General features: G+C 52.5%; 1 protein-coding gene across 4 annotated transcripts; it reads left to right on the forward strand.

The window, feature by feature from the left end:
- Nucleotides 1–27: 27 nt before the first annotated feature.
- CDIP1 (cell death inducing p53 target 1) lies at nucleotides 28–19,817 on the forward strand. 4 transcript variants are annotated; one of them, XM_042037736.1, is made up of 6 exons: nucleotides 28–81; nucleotides 16,457–16,555; nucleotides 17,143–17,241; nucleotides 17,628–17,774; nucleotides 18,030–18,294; nucleotides 18,539–19,817. In XM_042037736.1, the coding sequence occupies exons 3-6, from the start codon at nucleotides 17,157–17,159 to the stop codon at nucleotides 18,648–18,650; spliced, it is 609 nt and encodes a 202-aa protein (XP_041893670.1). In that variant the 5' UTR covers nucleotides 28–81; nucleotides 16,457–16,555; nucleotides 17,143–17,156; the 3' UTR covers nucleotides 18,651–19,817. The 4 variants fall into 4 exon arrangements, with proteins under 4 accessions (XP_041893670.1, XP_041893671.1, XP_041893672.1 ...); XM_042037737.1 differs by lacking the exon at nucleotides 28–81 and adding an exon at nucleotides 341–527; XM_042037738.1 differs by lacking the exon at nucleotides 28–81 and adding an exon at nucleotides 11,338–11,767.
- The last annotated feature ends 292 nt before the right edge of the window (nucleotides 19,818–20,109 follow it).

The raw sequence follows: 20,109 nt of genomic DNA on the forward strand, positions 1-20,109 counted from the left end.
CCGCCCCGCCGCGGCACCGCCCGCCCAGTCCGGCCCGCCCCGCTCGCCGCCGCCAGGTGCCGGAGCCGCCGCCGGGAGCCGGTAGGTGCCCGTGGGCGGTGGGGGTCGGGCACGGGAGCCGGCGGGACTCGGGGGGCTGCGGGGCCGGGGGCCGCGGCTGGAAGGCGGCTCGGGCCCCCTCAGCCCCGGACAGGCCGCGGCGGCCTCCCCGGCAGCGGGGCCGGCTGGACATACCGGAGGGAGACACTGAGAACCGGGGGGTGACACCGAGCACCGGGGGGGACACTGAGAACCGGAGGGGGACACTGAGAACCGGAGGGGGATACCGAGCACGGGAGGACACTCGGCGCTGAGGGGACACTGAGCGTAGGCGGGGACGTAGGCAGGAGAAGACCAGCACCACGCTGCTGGGAAGAAAAGGGATGGAAATCAACCCCTGTTTAACTGTGTGAGGAGGAGGCAGGCCGAGGGACGGGCTCGGTGCTCCGCCGTGGCTGGAGCGTTCGCTACGGAGCCGGGCAGAAGAGGTACGGCTGGATGGGGACATGGGCCGGGAGAGGAGCGGGACGCAGCCCTGGCCTCGGACGGGCCTTTAACGCGGACAAATTGTCGCAGGGTACTGCTAAAATCTTACAAAGCTTCAGCTCTGTGCCCTCAGCAGTGCCGGGAAGGGTTGGGACGGGAGAGCTGGGATGAAATTTAATCGGGTGGAAAGCGAGGTCGTGTACTTGGGAAAAGACTTCCCGGTGTAAGGCGAGCGCTGCTGCCCGGCCGAGGTCGTGAGCTGGCGGGGAGGACGACGGGGGCTGCAGGGAGGGCACAGCTGAGAGAGGAGCAAATGCGATCCAGACAGATCCTGGGAGAGCAGGGAAGCAGGCCTAGGAACGAATATGTGTGTTTCCCGTTATCTCTGCTCGTCAGAGACAAGCTCGCCCAGTGATAAGGGAGGATGAGCCCATTTTAGAGGAGCTGAAAGAAGCTGAGATGGCTTGATAAATAGGAAGAGAAATTATGACGGTGGGGATGATACTGGCACACTGGCACTGTGAAATAAGGAGAACTCCTTCAGTTAATGTATAATGTGGCACAGCAGCCAAGGAATAAACATTAGTGGGAAGTTGGGAGGTTTCTAACCATTAAAATGGTGAGATCTGGGTTCTCCCTCCCAAGGGGACTGGAGAGGTAAAGGGTAACAGCTGTAAGGCAGTGTTTGATTGCTTTAGGAAAAGCACAGGGAGTGGTGGTTGCTGCTAAACAGAGGAATGAGGTTGGGATCCTGGGGAGAGCTCCAGGGCTCTGCAGAGGAGTGGGAATATGCAGGCTGGGATGGACACTGCCATGCCAGTGTCCTCTGGATCCTCCACGTGAGCCATGCTCAAGGTTAAACTTCTCCAGGTCTCTGCAAGTGTAGGTTTGTGCCCCTTGGCCCAAGGAAAAGCTGCTCTGAGGTGGTCTCCTTGCACCAGTGAGAACTGAGAAGGGGACTGGCAGTTGTCACATTCTAGGCTGAGCCTAAAATATCAGGTGGTAGAGACGAGGCCAGGCACAATGATTTTAATGTTTCAAATTCTAATTCTAGTGGGTTTGGGCTGTATGTAGAACTGTCTGAGAAACTCTTTGGGAATATGCACAAGAGCCTCCTGTTTGTTCCCTTCACCCAAAGTACTTAAAATGGGGCTTTAGTTTCAGCAGGGGCCCTGCTGATTTCACAGTGTGACCAGAGTAGGCAGCAGGGAAAACTACAGTGAGTGTTACGTAGACATAGCGTGGTATATAACCACAGTATGTCATTCATTCACGTTTAGGAGCTAAACAAGCTCATGTAGAAAGCACAGGCTGAAAACTTCCCTCTCCCAAAGGCTTCTCTGTCTCAACGTTGTGGTGACATCCGTGTGCCCCAGGAAATCCGCGGAAGCGTTTAGCGATATACCTGCTCTGTTCTCCTTAGGTGTTACGTGAGGAGCTAATTCCTGCTTGGAGGTAGGCAGGCAGTGACTTCATGGCTGTAACAAGGGCAGGGGGATGGAGCAGTGTCCCCAGATGTCCCCAAGCAATGCCAAGTGGAGCAAACGTGGTCAGTCGTTCCCAGCTGTTCTTACAGGGGTGGTGGAGCTGCTGTGGCCGTGTCTGCTCAGGGCTGACTCAGGTTGGTGCTGGGAATGGGGATGTGTGTGTTCCTACCGAATACCAAAACATCCTGCCACAGGTGTGACAGGGACAGGTAACAATGAGGGAGCTTCTCTGATTTCAGAACCTGAGCCCTTCCTGATAAGATGGAAGACCATGCTGAGCTTCTTGTATTCCCTCAACAGGTCTTGCACCTCAAATTCAGTTCTGAAACTCACTTCCTTGTGTTTCTGTTCTGCTCTGTCTCAGCTGCAGTTACGAAGGGAGAGAGAATGTCTCTCAGCACCTGGTGTTGCTTTATGAGTGTTTATGAGAGTTTTTGAAGGTTGCTTCCTAATCAGCTCTTTCTGTGCCTGGGAAGCCACACAATGGGCACTGCTTTCCTTCTGGATGAAGCACAGGTTGCAAACACGTTCTGGGAGCACAGCTAAGGTGCTCCTGTAGATGAGGAATGTTCAGCCAGGGGCCAGACTAAAGCCTGTCCACAACATCTGTATGTTTTGGGGGGAGCTTGGGTCCTTGTCACAGTGTTGGTACGTGCAGAAGTGTTGCCATTGATGGTCTTACTAACACAGCAAAGAAGGGATGAAAATGATTTTATTATATAAAAGAATATTTTTTTTTCCTTTTCAGATGTGAATTTAGCAGATAAATGCATGGGTTCAAAGGATGTGGTTGATCTTCCAGTATGAGGATGAGTGGTTTTGGAAGGAAATACACAAACTTGTTAGTATCTGCTCTGTATCTGCTCCAAGACTTGTTTTCTGCTTGTGGGTAAAGAGAAGTATGAAATTCAGTGTTCTATGTCTGTTTGTGGTATATTATAAACCCCTACATTTGATTTCTTATGATTGCTTTAATTGGGAGAGAATATCCTGGATTGAAAGAAACTAAATTTTTTTTAAATAGTGGGTTTTGTGGGGTCTGCAATGGGGCTGGTGCTTCACTCCTGCCACTGTTACCAGGGCTCTGTACATGTGCTGAATGTACCATGTGAAAGTTTTCCTGTACCTTTCCAGGAAAGGTTGGTGGCTGCCAGGTGAGCCAGACAGGCAATAAATAGCATTTGCATAATATGGAGATTAAAATAATGACAAAGGTGGCAGGACTGAATATATCTGAGTTTCTAGACACGTGTGCCAACTTCTCAGAAGGTGTTCTCCCAGAGTGGTCTGTGCAAAGCTGCTGAACAGAGGGCAGACAGGAGAGTTGGGAAACAGCAAATAGATGCTGATGTGCCTGGTGGCTCTTAGCAGCAGTCAGTGATGCCTTAAAAGGACTTGAATTGTCCACTACTCTTCCCTTTTTCCTGATACAAGAACAGTGATGGTTTGTAGTGGGAACTTCAGTAGTTCTGCAAAGCGCTGGAGGTTTTTGGTTGGTTTTGCTTCCAGGACCTGATTTTGCAGCTCTTATACAGGCAGAGGACTCCAGCCTGGAGCCAATCCACTCTCCTGAAGGTTTCAGAGCAAGGCACCTGAGCACACAAGTGTGCAAACACAGAGGTCTGTGTACACTTTTTCCTTCAAAAAACGTATGATGAGAAACTTCTGCCTTGGGATGTGATGTTCACCTTGCTGTTTTCCTGCTGTTCCCAAACAGCACTGGGTATCCATCTCACAGCTGGAGAGAAGCTGTGCCACTTCCATGAGCAGTGTCAGATCTTTACATGCTCTGCATAGGACCTGTCTCCTCTGATCAAAAGGAATGCAATTGGAGCAGCTGCCATAGGAAGCCACGATCCATTTTCTCACCAGAATGAAGTCTCTGAGGCAGGGGGAGCTCAGTTTTTATTTCTGGCGTGAAATGCTCAGGGAGACTCTCGGCTGCTGTTACAGTTTTGCTTTGGGCCCATTCATTCTGAGCTGCCTTGTGGCTGCAGTCTCAAATTTGTGAATTTGTGGTGGTGAGAAACAGCTGTTTGAGAGCAGCTCTGTTCTGGTCATCGATCTGGGTGGAGGATGGAGGCAGGAGCAAAGTGCTTCATGCTGCACATCTCCACGTGAGGCACTTCAGTGCAGCTGTCTTTAATCTGGGCTCTCTTAGCAGGCCTGCATTTAGAGTAAGAAAATAAAAGAAATAGCCCCAAAAGGTGGCAATGTGATTAATGTCTTAGGAACTGTGCAGAGCAGCTGCTGGCAGCGCATGTTTGACTTTGTACCACCTGGCACGGTGGAACCTGAGATCATCAGAGAATGAAGAGCTGAGCTGTGGCTTTCTGTGCAAATTAAGTAATTTATTTGTTACTTACTGTGATTAGTAAAGTTACTGTGCATTAGTAATAGTTCTGTCCTTTGCCTTCTTTGTACATAAGAAAATAGAATATTACCCAGTTCTCCTACAGATTTTAGGATAAAGCATTTGTGCTGAGATGGGGGTCCCACTGCCCCAAACTTCCCCTCCTGTGTATGTTCCTGAACCTTCTTCGATAGCCAGTCTCTGCATTTAGAAAAAAAATATTCCCTACCTTGCCCTAACAGCCTGGCTCCCTATTAACAGTTTTGAAAGATGTTTTTGGAAGAAGTATTCTTGCTTTAAGCTTACACATTTACTGTTCATCCTGCATTGTCTTACAATCCTAAATTCCATCCATCCCATCTTACTGTGATGCATGCACATCAGCCCATGCTGTAACTGTATTTCGTCTTTATTTGCTCCTTGCATTGTGTGGTCACAGAGGAAAGGAATTTTACTCACAATCTGAACCATGAGAGCCTGTTTGCCTTGGGACAGTTTCCTTGAGCTGTCATTCTGGACTTAGTGTCAAGGTTGGGCCTACATATGAAGGGGTTGTGGTTTTCCCAGCCATTCCCAGAGCTGGGAAAGGTGAGCAGTTACACCTGAGCACAGGTGATCTGCCACAGTCTGGGGACAGCAGGCTTTGTCTTGACCCACTCCCCACAGGCAGCAGCTCTGAGGGGCTTCCCACTTCCTACCTTTGCAGCTTCAATCTGACAGTACCTCACAGGGCAAGATAAAATGAATTAAAAGGTGTTTTTCCAAATATGTTTTGAAGCATAGTTGTTTGATTGAAAAGATAGCCACAACCCCACCCCATTCCCTGATTTGTGAGAGATCATCAAGGAATTGTATGAAAAATAAGCCCCTCGTTGCTCAGAAATCCCTTCCTCCCAGAGTCCCACAGCTGGAGAGCAGGTGTAATCTTTCAGATGATGGGTGAGTGAACAGGATTGCTGTGCTGGGGAGAATTATTGTACAATTGATTTCATTTAGGTCACAGAACAAAGACTGTCTTGTGGGAAGACTTGAGCAAAACCTAACTTCAGCCTGGCCTTTCTGGGGTCCAGACAGGCAGTGCTGAGGCTGGATGTGAGATGGGAGCACTTGGCTTTGGCTCATCTGTCCACAGAGTTGTGGGAAACCCATCCAAGTCATGTTTTACCTCGTGCTCTTCCACTGTGGGGAAGGGAAATGGCTCCTCACCCTCTGCTAATAGCATCCCTGAGATGGATGTGCTTTTCCAAAGGGAAAGGACTTGTCCAGCCTGTAAATCTTTGGGATATTTGGATGCTAATGCTGCAGAGGAACAAAAATCAGGGCACAAACTGGGAGCAGTTTGTCCTGGCAGCTGTGCATGGCTGAGGGGGTGTTGTGCCCAGGGGCTGGTGCCGGGAAGCACCAGCAACTTTTCCTGGTACAACAATTTGCTTCCCAGTAGCAAAGGGAGGGTCAATTGCTTTTTATGGCAGTACCATGTGTTTGCAGAGCTTTTGAAAATAAAGATTGACTAATATGTTCTGGTTTGACTGGTTCATATCTCCACGATCCAGAACAGCTGTTGTCCCCTGTTTTCTCTCCTTGCCTTTTGGGTTGGTTTGTTGTGGGTTGTTTCTTTTTTTCTCCAAATGGCCATGACTCAGCCCTTCCCTGCTGCTCTCTGAGTTTCCTGGTTTCTGAATAGGCTATTCTTGGGACAGCAACTCCTGACAGATAGGAACAAGGGGAATGTTGTGTTGTTTTCTTCTTTATTTCTCCTGTGGCCTGCATAAATGCTCTGCTTCCCTCTGATTTTTGCCTTGTTCCCACATTGCTAATTCGCCCTAAACTGTTGGATGTCATCTGGGGCACGTTCTTGCCCTCATAGCAAAGGAGCCCTCTCTGACATGATCCAGGCTTTGCACAGCAGCAGCTTTTCTTTCCCAGCAGGATGGTGGTGACAGTCCTGTGTGGAGGACTCTACAGTTCTGTCTATTGTAAAGCTTAAATCTGCCTTGTTGGAGCCCCTCTGACTCCAAGGAGCTGTGCTTGGCTTTCCAGTGATCTACTGGGCAGGGGGTAGATCCAGGTGAGGACCAGCACGTGATGCCATGTCCATGCAGGATCAGGTGGCTTAGCCTGGCTCTGGGTACATGCTACCTCTGTCACAGGTAAAGGGAAAATACCACACGGAATTTAAAAACAACAAAAAAACTTTCTGATGGCTTATTTATTGCCCCCCTGCAGATGGCAGAGGCTGGGAAGCTGAAGGATGCTCTCTGAAATACTTCATGGTGCAGTTACCCAGCCTTTTAAAACAAAAAGCTTTTGGATTTGTTCTGAGGTTTATTTATCTGTAGTGTGGGCTGGGGAAGGTCACCTGCTGTGGCAGGGAGCACCCTCAGCCAGGTGTGCTGGCTGCTGCTCTTGATATGCAGTTGGAAGTGAATGAATTGTCTAAAGCTAAACAATCTTTGTTGGGTTTTAGTTTTATTAAGAGCCCAGTTCTTTCTGTCAAGACGCGGTTGTATGTGAGGGGGAAATAGCCTAAACTGTTGTATATTTTGCCTTGAAAGTACAGTTGGCTTTTTAAAAAACCAGAGGGACTCTGTTTTCTGAAAGCCTGTAGTTACCAAGAGAAATTTCTCAGACTAGAGGGCTCAAAACACAGGGGCAGTGTTCTTCCTTAGCATCCCTCCACGTTTTTGGATATGCTGTATTGTTGTTAAGCCAACCAAGAGAAAAGCTGCTCTGTGTGAGGAGGCTTTGAGAACATTCACTGCCAGATTAAATTAGCCTTTCTGAGAATAAATTAAGTCCTTGTGATGCAGGCAGCCCCACTCTCTACAGCTGTAAAATCCACGCGTGCTGGTACCCGCTGCAGATAAATGGTGTGTTCAGGGCTGTGCTGTTAACAGGAGATTAGATTTCTGGCTGGGGATGAATGAAAAGCAGCCTGTTAGATTGTATTGATTATTTCTCCAAATGAGAAGCAGGGCACCCTTTTAAAGGAGGGAAAGGAACCCATGGGATTCAGTGCAGCTCCGTTTTGGGAGGAAATCATGGACTAGAGCCAACGCTATACCCCTGCTGCAGTGACTCCAACCTGGGATGCTTTTGAGGTCCTCAGGGGTCCCAGTCACCCAGCTCATGGCAAAAGGGGAGCTGGATCTGTGTGTTGGCGGGGAGGATAAAGCCTGGAACATGGAGTAGAGGAATGCAGTGGGGATGGGATTTTGGCTGCTGCCCACTCTTCTGGTCTTGTGTTTTTAGCTGAGCACTGGATAAAAAGCTGCTGCTGGTGTGTGCATGCCATTTTCTTAGAGGCATCTTTGGTTTGTCTCCTAATTAACTTAATGCCTTTATTCTGCTTTGTGCTATATCAGGAAGTGCTGGCAGGAGTCTGGGCCTGTGCTGAAGCGTCAGCTTGTCCTTCCCACCTGCACTGCTGGGACCACTCAGCTCCTCCAAAATCTTCACGGTCTTTGAGCAAGCGGGGACTAGAGACCCTTTCCACTGGTGTTAAATATCAGCTCTTTCCCTGGGCTTGTTGCAGGTCTTCCACAGAGGTGTTATCTGAGCCTATTTGTGTTTTGGGAACGAAGGTTTCCCCCAGAGCTTGTGGCTGCCGTAGGGAGCGTTAATTTAGCCTTTCAGACTCTCCTTGCCATGATTCAGGATGGTTTAGCATGGTGGGAGCTCAGTTTGGAGCTGCCTGCTGGGCTGTTCTGATGTGAGAGAAAATAGTTCCCAGCTTGTTTAGTGTAGTAACTGTGGCAGCTGCTCCGTCTTCCTCAGGCTCAGGAGAGGATTTGAGCAGCTGAGCTATTTACCTGCCCTGAGGGCATCCTGCTATTATGGGCTTGAATCTTCCCCAGTCCCATCCTCTGCTGTGGGAGCAGTGACCCGGCCTCTGGACTGTTCCAAACCCTCTGACCAGCGATGCTTTTCATGGAGCAGCAAAGCAGTGGGGTGTTGCTGTGACAGAGAAAGGGTTTGGAAGAGCCTAGAGCAGGGACCTGAGGTGAGGTGTTGTGTGTGTTAGGGCTGCTCGGGGTCCAGCTCTGTCCTAGATTTTCAGTAGGAGCTTTGGGGAAGGGGTTACGAAAGAGTTGGCAGGAACTGGTGCTGCAAATTGAAACTACAGTCATGCCTGGAGTGAAAATGACTTCACTGGACCTGGAAGTCAGTGTGGACTAGCTGAGCCTGGTGGGAACTGGAGGGAGACTTGGGGATGGCAGGAGCTGTGTGTGACTCAGGGGTGCCCAGCACTGGGCACACTCAGTGACTGTTGATTAATCCAAGGGTTTTCCTTTCTGGGACATTGTCATCTGTCTTTGAGCAGCTCACATGAGTTGGGCTTGGGAGCAGGGCAGTGCCAGGTACTCTCCTCCTGTCCAAATGCCATGGGACAGTCTAGCCCCATGCTGGTGGCCCTAGGCAACTCCAAGAGAAGTCGCAGTCTGGAACTGGGAAGTTCTGTGGGAGCAAGAAAGTGAGTGTGGTAATACGAGCAGCTTCAGCACGGAAAAGTTCTTTCAGTGCACATCTCTGGGTGCATGTGGGTCCTCCTTGTTGGCAGTGGGACTCAGAAGAGATCTCAGGCCTTACACACATGATTCTGCTGAACCCCAAACCACACTCCTTTGCAGAGAGTGAGCCTTGGCCTTACATAAAATTGTGTGACACAGGGCACTTCACACTAGTCCTCAAAAAAAGTGCAAGGTGACATTGTAACTGTTAAATCTGAATGTCAGCAGCTTCTCTGGCGCCGAGGCAGGGGGATCTGTGAGCATGGGAAATGCTAATGTTGGAGACTGGAGCCAGTCCTGCAGCGAGCTGGTGCTCTCCTTAAGGATAAGGGAACATCAGTACCATGGCATATGTTTTGTACAGCACTTGAAAATGGATCTGGAATCACCACCAATATATTCAAAATTATTTCATTGTGCTGCAAAATCTGCACGGGAATTCTGAATGTGCTCTTGGGCTCTGATTAATTCTGAAACTGAAATGCAAAAGTGCTGCTCATCTCTGATTCTAATTTCCTCCTCCCTTGGAGCTCACTGTGTCATTTAATGGACGTCACACGTCTACTCAGTTTGATTCAGCAATGATGTAGCTGTGTTATTTGACTTTCTCTCAAAAAATTCTATAGAAGGAGGGAGAGGTGAAAGAATGAGTACATAAAGAAATAAAATATTTTTAGTTTAGTGCTGGAAAGGGAATCTATAAAACCCTGGGTTTGGCTGTGAGACATAGTGAGTACTCGTATAGTCACCTTCTCTGTGCTGGTGTCCCCCAAATGGGAGGCAGCAGATGCTGACAGCAGGAGATGCTTTTTTGTGTAGGTAACTGAAGAGCAGAACTTGCTGCTCTGGCTGTGGCAGCACTTGGTGACTGGGAATGCTCCATGGAGAATCTCCAGGCTGCCCAGTCTCCAAAACCACGAGTGCTGGGAGTGGGAGGGACTGACATCTCTGCCTTTGATCCCTTCCTAAGTCATCCTTAAGCCTCTGTTCTGGGCTGCCGTCAGAGGTGAGCTCGGATCTGTGATTGTCCTTGGCAGCTGTGGAGCTTCTCCCGACCTCCTGAGGCTTCTGCTTGCTGTTAAGCTTCTTGAGCTGGGGTATTTTTGTTTGCTTGTTTAAATGAACAGCTACTCTTGTGGCACAGTTGTGTTTGATGCTACCTTAAAACACAGTGTTGGAGTAGATGTTGGGTTTAGTTGCTTGAGATTCTGGCAGGTTGTGTTATCACTGATATTATCTGATATCAAAGGGATGATGTAATGCAGGATGTATCCTCCTGGGGAAAATTAAGTAGATACAGAGGACTGGAGGCAACAGCTGCTGGTATCACTGGATGCTTTCCCATGGATGTTATCAAGTGCTAGCTTGGATTCTTTGTGAACTCCAGTGAAAGTCTCACAGAAAAGCTCTCTGCTTCCCCAGGGATTTGGCTTGCAGCACCCTCCTTTTCTCATCTCTCTGGAGCACATTGGTAGGATGCAGAGGAACTCAGGTTTATCTTTAATGTTTTTTTAATCACATCCATGAGCACACCTGGTGTTTTGCAGCCAGGACACCAGCTGGAAGGGTCTGAACAGTGAGCACTTCCTGAGTGGGAGAGTGGGTTTTCTAGGGCCAGTAGCAGCCTGGGGGCAGCCTGGCTGCAGTGTGCTCCCTGCTTGCTCCGTGTTTAGAAAACTGGCTTTTGGGGGCCAAATTCAGCTGCCCTAGTGGTGCAGAGTGTTCTGTGTACACCTGAGCCTTCCCCAGTGTCCTGACACGTGGAAGCTGGAGTCCAGTTTTGAAGTGTGGGATTGTGACCTCTCCTCCCTTGCAGCCCCTCCTGGCTCCTGGATGTCACCGTGAGCTCTGCCAGCACGTGATGCTTCCCACAGCCACGTACCACGTCTTGGGAGCCAACAGCAGACAGAAAGAACTACCCCAGTTTGTTCTTTTCATTTTGGCTGGTTTTTCTTTAAATATTCAGGTTAACCAGGTCCTGGCAAGGCTTTTTCTGCAGCCCCAGTGTGAAGAGCCAAGAGCGCTTGGTCAGCCCATCCGGAGGTGAATAGCACTGGAGAGAATCCCAGAGGCAGCAGCAGGTCCTGCAAGCGCTCCTCCTGCATGTAACCCTTTGTGGGTGTTGCAGATAAAGCCTCCTTGTCTTAAGCAGGGAGGATTTTGTGTCTGGTTTTCCTGATACCCATGCGGAGGAGCTGCTGGAAGTGGTAATTTGAATCTCTGGCCAAGGACAGCTGAGCCGGGGCTGCGCTGTGGAGATTATCTGATTGTGCTTTGGATTTAATGCCCTGAGAGATCTTGCTTTGGATACAGCACCTGGCTCCCAGCAAGGATCCTGCTCTGAGGTGATTTGTCTGCTGGGTGACGGTGGCACACAGAAGGTCAAACGATATGTCCAAGGTCCCCAGGTAAACAACTGCAATGGGGATGCTCCTCTGGAGATTCACATACTGGAGAGCAGAGCAGGGAGCTTTGGCTGTGTGACATACCTGGTTTGAATGGTGAAAAACCTTCTTCTCCAGCATTCCTTTGTTTTAAAGGAGAGCTGCTGGCCTGCCTTGCCAGCTGAGCTTTCTGTGCCCGCACTGAAGGAACGGCCTGACCCTCCTGGAAGAAGCAGTTTTCTGCAGCTGAAATCCTAGTGCAGAAGTGTGGGAGAAATCTGCTGTTCTGGGAGCAGCCTGAATGTTCCTGAACAGTGGGTTTTCGCTCTCTGGCAGTGACTTGGACTTGGGAAAACACAGCTGAGTTGCTCAGAAAAAGCACAGACCTTTCCTTCAGTCCTTCACTTGGGTTTCCGTTTCCATCGGCGCCTGCGGAGCGTTGCAGACATGCGCCCTCTTGCTGCCTTGTCCAGGACCGGGATGAGGAGTTGAGGAGGTGCTGCCAAGGTTAACAGCGGGTAAAGGACCGGGTACATGGTCAAGGATTGCCAGGACATCCTCTTTCTGAAGGAGGCTGAAGCACTCTGTGCTGTTTATTCCTCCCCTCCTGGTTCTGGGGAGGTGGTGTGCAGGCTGGAGGCAGCAAATGCGCATGGGAAGAGGCAAAGCTGAGGGGGAGCTTTGGCCCGTTTGCAGGGAAAACATCTTTTTGTTGTTCTGCATAAAAACCAGGCAGAAATAACCACTGATAACTGCGTGTTCAGCAGAGGTTTTTGCTGTCTTTCCTTTGGAGGTAAGAGCTGTCCGGTGGGATTGCGTGTGGTGGGAGCTGAGCCACATCCCTGTGAACTGTGTGCGAGCGGGCATGAGCACAGAGAGGGCAAAGCCCTGTGAGCTCTGGGCACAGCCCAGGGAGAGGGCAACATCCCTGTGAGCTCTGGGCACAGCCCAGGGAGAGGGCAACATCCCTGTGAGCTCTGGGCACAGGTGTAACACAGGGAACATGCAGCTCCAGGCTGCCGCTCAGAAATGCCATTGTGGTGATTGGGATTGCCACAGTCAGGGTATGGCTCTGCCCCCCTTAGCACACCCTGCTCGGTTCTCCCTCCTTGCTGCCCCTAAAGCCCCTTTTGAAGAGTAACAGACTTTGGCTCAAATGACATTTTGCCAGCATGTGATCTGCCTTTTGTGCCCATACCCCTTGGTAGTCTCGGTATTTCCCAGTTTCTGGAGCACATAGCCTGTGGCACATGGGTATCTTTCCTGGGGTCAGGAAAACTGGGATGGTGTTGGACACAATGCTGTTCCTGTTTCTAAAGGAAGGGTGCTGGGCTCAGTGAGGGCCCAGCGTCTTCAGAACTCTTGGCTTTTAAAGCTGTATTTCCAAAAGCCTGGAAATTGGAATCTGCATCTCTTTGATGTGCAGTGAAGCTGAAAGTGCTCATATATTTCCTCTTATTTATTCATTGAATTTTAGTGTGGTTTTTTTCTTTTTTCAAATATCAGAAGGTTTTGGGTTTTTTTTTTTGTGGAGGAAGAGCTCCAAAAATGTGCAGCAGCAGCTATTGAAGTGTTCATGTCACTGAATGTGGTTCAGTACGAACAAACGCTGCTTCCTGTCTCAGTGGCTGGAGCCACTGCTCCCATAGAGAAAACAAAGCTGAGCTGCTGTGGGTCTCAGTTATAAGTGCTGCAGGAGCAAGGACAGCACAGGCTGTTTTGGCCTCTGGGATGGATCTCAGTGGGGCTGTGAGGCTGACTCAGAGCTGCCGGGGCCAGCACTGCACCATCAGGGCTTGCACGTGAGTTGGACCTGCCAGCATCTGCTCTGCCCTTGCCAGGTTTGTCTCACCTGTGGAGATTTCATCCAGGAGGAAGCAGCTTGAAGCACAAACAGTTGCTGTTGGGGAAGAATGGCATTAGCAGACCAAATCTTTGTGTCTCCAGGCAGTGGAGGAATTAATCTGTGGCTGTCCTCTCTGTGGCATTATCTATTTTCTGGTGTTAGGACCTGTTCTGGTGGCACGATATTCCCTGGTCCCACTGCACACCAGTTGTTTTTGACGAGTGGTGCCCACCTTACCTGTTTGGAAAGCAGGTGGGATGTGCAGACCTTTCCTCTTGCAGTGTTTGAATCCCAAACTGTTTCTGCAGTGATGTAACAGAGGGAATGCAGCCCACATGGGACACTGGACCCTGACATATCAGCTTCTCTCATCACTGCTGGAAGCTGCTTTCTATCAGTTTTGAACATGTCAGTAATGGGAACCAGGGGCTTCAGGGTATTGATCGATGCCCTTTGGACAAGGGCCTGGAATGACAGGACAAAGGGAAATGGCTTCACCCTGACAGAGGGCAGGTTTAGATTGGAAATTGGGAAGAAATTGTTTCCTGGGAGGGTGGGGAGGCCCTGGCACAGGTTGCCCAGAAAAGCTGTGGCTGCTCCTGGATCCCTGGCAGTGTCCAAGGCCAGGCTGGACAGGGCTTGGAGCAGCCTGGTCTGGTGGAAGGTGTCCCTGCCCATGGCAGGCTGTTGGAATGAGATGGGCTTTAAAGTCCTTTCCAGCCCAAACCATTCTAGGATTCTACAGTCCCTCATTAACTGGATGCAGAGTTGCTGAGCACGGGAAGGAGGCAGATTAGAAAGCATTGTGTTTCCACAGGCAGGGTTATGTGCTGCCCCACAGCACTTTGGCTGTGCTCGCTGTGTGAGAAGCCTCAGACAGACCTCCTGGGGCTGAGAGTTACACCTCTGATCTGGACAGGGGACCTAGGATGGTTTTGTTCTTCTCACCCAAAAGCTGCCTGGAATGAGATCAGGGAGCACAGAGCTAGGGGAGGACACACGGATTGAGGCCACAGCCAGGGTGGGCCAAGCCCTTTCTGCTTGGGGGCTGCGATGGAGCTGTGCTGTCCTGGTTGTGTCTGTCACACTGCTGTGCCCCAGCAGGTTAATGGGAATCTTCTCATTTTCTTTAGCAAATATTGATTCCCTGGGGGCATGGGGGTCCTTTGCCCATCTTCTGTGTTTAATGGAAGCAGGGCTTGTAATGATTCTGATTCCATAGTGGATTTACCCTCTGTCGTTAGTTTGCAGAGGAAACCGGTAAAAGCTGTTCTTCCAGTTGAGAAGAGCTAATCTGCATTTTTAGCTGGAAATAGCATCTCCTATCTCCATCCTTCTATGATAACCAGCTCCTTTTGAGTCTTAGGATCTTGCAGTGTGTCCTTGCTCCAAAGGACCTGCACAAGACATTGGCGATTCCATCAGATCTTGAACTTAAACCTGGTAATCTTGCAATACTGCAGGGCTGTTGGTGCCAGGGTAGTGAGGGGTGCTCTGGGGTAGCTCCTGCCCAGTGCCAAGGGGAAGCCGAGTGCCCTCTCGTTTCCCACGGAGCTCTCTGTTGGAAGTGGGCTGGGTTTTGTGCTGCTCACATTAAGATGAAAGAAAGCACAGGAGAAACAGCTTCTAAGAGGCTTAAAAGCAACAGGCTTTCTTTTCCTCCTGGGAAGGGCACACAGCCAACATCTTACTCTTTACAGATCTCTCTTAATAAGCAGAATATTGCATTAGGAGCAACTGAGCCTGCCAAGCACGAGCAGAACAGCCCTGCATCCCACAGCTTCTTCATCCCAGTGCATGTGTGGCTCTGGGATCCATGGGCTGTCACCCTCATGGCTGCCATTCCCTCATGGGCTGGCTCACCCTGGAGCTGTTGCTTCATCTGATGGGTGTTGGTGGAGTGGCTGGTGGAGGACTCCTCCTCTCCTGTGTTTTCTTGCCAGCTGCTTTGATGGGGGGAGTGAGGCTGGGGAGTGTTGAAAGATGTTACATTATGGGAAAGCAGCATCTGAGTGGGAATGGGAGGAGATCTATTATGTTAGAAAAGCTGTGGGTTCAGTTGGCCTGTGAGGGCCAGGAAAGCTCCCTGGCAGGCTGATGTCCCCAGGTAAGGACTCCAGTTGGGCTGGCCTCATCCAGAACCCCTGCAGGCATGGGGACAGGAAAGTCTGAGGCTCCTGGATGCGCAGGGTGGGGTGGTTGGCTACTTTGAGAAGAATAAATCCTCCTTTTCTTCACATCCCCACTGAGCTAAAAGAAACACTGGCCCAGTTTGTAGCTTTGTAGGTCACTGAAGGAGAAGGCAGGCTCTGCAGTGTGCCTGGAAATGCTCTGTGCCATGGCAACTCTGCTTCCCTGGGCTGTTCAGGAAGAAATTGGAGTAAAAAGCAGGAGGAAGATGACCCCCAGCTACCCTGATGTTATTCTTTGAAGCTATGTGGCTGCAACACCACTTCAGACCTTGGGGGAGAAATTCTAGTCAGGAAATACGGACTTCCTGGGGGAGACCCTGTGCCTGTCAGGAATCTGCTGGGCTCCTGGGGGGATCAGTGTGCTCCTCCGTGAGCAGCAACAGGTGATGGTGCTCCTCCAGGGACCGATTAGATTTCCTGTTACCTTGCAGGAGGCTGCTCGGTGGCAGGGAGTGTGAACTGGGAAAAAAGGAGTAGAATAAAGCAAAGCCAAGCAGGTGAGGGAGGGATGGGTTTTCCTGCCTTGCTTGCCAAGTCTTTGGCTCTGCTTGACCCGGCAGCTGCAGGTGGAGGTGGCTGAGCCCCACAGGCACCTCTGTGGGCACACCTGCAATGCAGGCCTGGGGCAGCACTGGCTGCCTGGCCTGGTGCCTGTGCATGCTGTGCCGTGCTGGGGAGGTTGGCGTGCTCTGCGCAGGCTGCCCAGCACGTGACACTGGTGCCAGCAAGTGGGACAAGCAGGGCTACATTTGCTCCTGGCCTGTTGGGGTGAAGGATGGAGCTCCCAGCACTGCTCCCTGGGCTCTCACAGCAGTGTCACCCTGTCCCATGCCTGATGGCAGCTGTCCCAAGCACTGAGTGAGCAGCCTCTCAATTGTATTTTCCAATTTAGTCACATCCTACCAGCTATAACTGAGCCGGTGGAAAAAGGGCAATCAGGTTTCTTGGTGTTGTTGCACTTCCTTGGATCTCAGTGTGCCAGTGCCAAGGACACAGAGCCTCAGTTGCCACGTGCCAAGGACACAGAGCCTCATGCCTGCCATTGAGGGGGCACATGGGGAGGCTCCTGCCCCGGGGAGAGGCAGGGTGGCCAGGACAGTGCTGCAGCTGTGACTCCTCTCCATCTCTGTAATTGACTTGCCATCTTCTTTTACACAGATCCAGTGGAAGAGGCTGCCTTCCAAACTACGCTGCTCAGAGGAGCTGCTTCTCTCAGCTGTCAAGGCCTCTGAGCTGTTGCTGTGGGGAAGAGGACAGGTATATTGTACTCCATGTGAAATAACAGCTCCAGCTGTTAAATATGGCCTTACCTTAACTCACTGGATTTATTTAGAGATTTATTTAGAAATGCTCTGTGGGTTTGTACCCTCTGTCCCAGAGTTTGTGCTTCAGGCTTGCGGTGGTGGTCCTGCCATCCCTTGGGGCACAGCATTGTGTCACTGAGGGTGGAGGTGTGGGGCTGTGGGCAGCTCTTCCCCACCTGTGGTACCCCAGTGATGCAGCCAAGGCTCTTGGCACAGCACGTCCCAGCCCAGCACTTCCCTGGAGTGTGGCCACGCACGCAGTCCAGAGCTGCCCTGAGAAGCTGCTGTGCACCAGGTGGGCTTTACAGGGAAGGCCCATGGAGGAAGATTTTACACCTTGGAGTTGCTGCCTGGTCACAGCCTGTCCAGCTTTGGGGCTGTACCCCTGGTTCTGCCTGGGGGGGAAGCTGAGGCCAGTGCAGTGGTGGCACCAGCCCTGGCCTCCCCCATTACCTGTCACCTCCGTCCCCAAGCACCATGCAGCTCCATGTGCCTGTGGCACCAAAGGCTGGTGTCACCTAAAGGTTTCTGTCCCTGCAGGGCTGCCTGGAGCCATGTCCAACGACCCACCCCCACCCTATCCGGGGGGCCCCTCAGCACCGCTGATAGAAGAGAAGCACGGCCCACCCTCTGCACCAGGTACTGGGGGGTGTCCCAGCTGCTCAGGGGCGACATTGCCAAACAGACAGGACCCAAGGCAGCGTGGGTTCTCTGGGATTGCCCTGGCTGTGGCCTCTCCTCACAGCCTGGCTCCATTTGTCCCCATGTCACCCTTGGGGGAGGCAGGAGGGGTCCTAGGGGCAGTGACAAGAGCAGGAAGCACTCCCAGCTCAAAGCCTGGCACTGCTTCCTGCTGTGGGGTGAATTTGGGCTTCTTGTGGCCCAGAGGATGGGGCTTAAGGGGGTGCCCCCCGCCTCTTGTCTCCCTTCCCTCTTGGGGTGGATGCCCTGACCACACAGCCAGGACACCATCTTCCCCTCAGCTCTGCTGCCTCCTTGGCTGCTGACTCTGTGTTTTCTTTCAGAGGGTGTCACCCCGGTGGTGGGACAGCCCCAGGGGGTTCCCATCCCCCCTCCTGAGTTTGGACCCCCCCCATATGAGCCACCCTCACAGCCAGGGTTCGTGCCCCCCCACATGCCCACGGATGGCTCTGGGCCCTATGTGCCACCAGGTGAGTCCTGCACAGGGTTGGGCGACACAGCAGCACGTATTTCCTGGTGCCCCGGGGAATGGGGGGACAAAAGAGGGGATTGGGGCTGCCTTTTGGGGTCTGCAGCGAGGCTCCTTGGGATGGGGTGGGGGGTACAGTGCCTGTAGCAGGGTTGGCCCCAAGTCTGTACTCAAAGGGTGGGGGCCTCTCCCGTAAGGATCTGGCCTCTCCTGCCATGTACAAAGGTGCTCACTTGTTCATGTTTCTCATTCACAGCAGGGTACTACCCACCCCCAGGCCCTCACCCCAACATGGGCTACTACCCTGCCCCAGGCCCCTACCCCTCTCCTGGTGGCCACACAGCCACAGTGCTCGTCCCACCGGGAGCTGCCACCACAGTCACAGTGCTGCAGGGGGAGATCTTCCAGGGTGCCCCTGTGCAGACGGTGTGTCCCCACTGCCAGCAAGCCATCACCACCAAGATCTCCTACGAGATTGGGCTCATGAGCTTCCTTCTTGGCTTCTTCTGCTGCTTCGTGGGGTAGGTGCTGCAAGCAGAGCTGGGGCCTCGTGGTGGGTGCTCAGCCTGGTCCTGGTAGCCCCAGTGCTGGTGGCCTTGGCTGGGCATGGTGGGGTCCTTGGCACAGAGATGGCACTGGAGCAGCAGAGGGGTTCCTGGGGTGACAGCCCCTACAATTACTCACATCTCTTGCCCATGGCCCAGAATGATCCCTGTGCTCAGGGGCTGCCCCAGCTCAGCATCTCTGCCTCTCCCTGTGCTCTAGGTGTGATCTCTGCTGCTGCCTGATCCCCTGCCTGTTCGATGACTTCAAGGACGTGACACACACGTGTCCCAACTGCAAGGCCTATATCTACACGTACAAGCGCATGTGCTAACGGCACCCTGGAGCCATTGCAATGCCACCGGCGCTGTCCCGCTGCCGTCCGTCTCCGTGTGTGCATCACTCCTCGCTTCCCCCGCCGGTGGTGTGTATGTGTTATCCCCGGCTCCCTCCCGCGCAGAGCTGCCACCACCTGCCCCCAGCTCTGCTCCTCACTGGGAATAGTTGGATTGGTGACACTGGTGCACAGGGGAGGTGGGCCCAGGCCCCGGACGCTGTGTGGGGGATGCCCTGCAGTGCGCAGGAGTGGGGGGCATCACTCTGCACCCCATTATGCTCCGGGGTGTGAGCGAGGCCCCTCTCACCTGGAGCAACCCTGGGAAGGGTAACAGCTGCTGGAGGTGCCCACCCCAGTCCCACAGTGCAGGGGGTGCCTGGCTGCAGGATGAGCCCAGGAAGGGAACCCAAGGAGCCCATGGTGTCCTCAGGGGATGCAGCACAGCCTTTGTGGCACTTTTAGGAAGGGGCTCAGTGGCAAGAGACAGAGGGCAGTGCCACACACCAGGTTTCAGTGTGGTTCACAGCCCCCTCCAGCCCTGTGGCAAAGCCCCTTCCCGAGAAGAGGCAGAGCTGCCTCTGAGCACGGAGAGGGGCCCGGCCGCAGCACTGCACCCTGATCAGCACCTCCGTCCTGCCCGGTGGCCACTCCAGCTGCATGCGCCTCCTCCCAGCCCCACCACGGCTCTGGGGGCAGGGACAGCCCCAAGCAGCCCTCGCCCCCACTGGCAACCTGAGCGCCAAAACTGCACCCGGCACGTCCTGGCTGCCCGGCCCGTAGAGTAGAGGAGTTTGTTACCAGGCCGCAGCTCTGGAGCCACATCCTGGGCCCGGCAGGGTCTGTAGGGCCCTCCTTGCATGTGAGTGTAGGGGGTATTTTTAGCTCACTCATTTGGGGCAGAAGGAAGGGGCAAGCAGGCAGCGACAGGAGCTGCCAGCAGCACTCCCACAGCAGGGGCAAGAGGACCTGGGAGCCAAGTTCAGCCTCTCAGGACTGCTCCTCCCTCCCTTGCCCCTGCAGCTCCCAGAGCGCAGTGGGGGGGGGGGTCTCTCAGTACACAGGTCTGCAAACACAGCCTGGCCTGCACAGGCAGCTGCTGTTTGCTCAGGGGTGGAACTGTGGCACTAGTCTGTGTTTTTATGTAAATAAATAACAGACCCTGTACTCGTGTACATCTTTTCTTTGCTCCTGCTCAAAATTCACAGCAGATGTGCCTGCAGGGGAGCTGAGGATGAAGGCAGGGTGGGGGTACAGCAGTAACAAGCATAGGAGGAAGAGCAGCAGCTTCCCTACCCAACCAGGAACCCCCTCAACACAGGTAAGCCCCAAACCCTGTGTCCTCTGAGCAGGGCAATGGGCGTCCACACAAGGAAACCCCAAGGGCAACAGCAGGGACCATGGGGTGCTAGGGCAGGACTTCCTCAGGGACTGCATGAGTCAGAGACAAGTGAAACAG

Source organism: Corvus kubaryi, unplaced genomic scaffold, assembly GCF_017639235.1.
Source record: "Corvus kubaryi isolate FWS band 111438036 unplaced genomic scaffold, C.kubaryi_AGA036_p1.0 37387, whole genome shotgun sequence".
Lineage (NCBI taxonomy): Eukaryota > Metazoa > Chordata > Aves > Passeriformes > Corvidae > Corvus > Corvus kubaryi.

Bases quoted from the DNA above. Each gene is read 5' to 3' on its own strand.
- CDIP1 (XM_042037736.1), top strand. From the start codon at position 17,157: ATGTCCAACGACCCACCCCCACCCTATCCGGGGGGCCCCTCAGCACCG. The intron at 17,775-18,029 runs GTGAGTCCTGCA...TCTCATTCACAG, and splicing joins TGGGCCCTATGTGCCACCAG to CAGGGTACTACCCACCCCCA. The intron at 18,295-18,538 runs GTAGGTGCTGCA...CCTGTGCTCTAG, and splicing joins TTCTTCTGCTGCTTCGTGGG to GTGTGATCTCTGCTGCTGCC.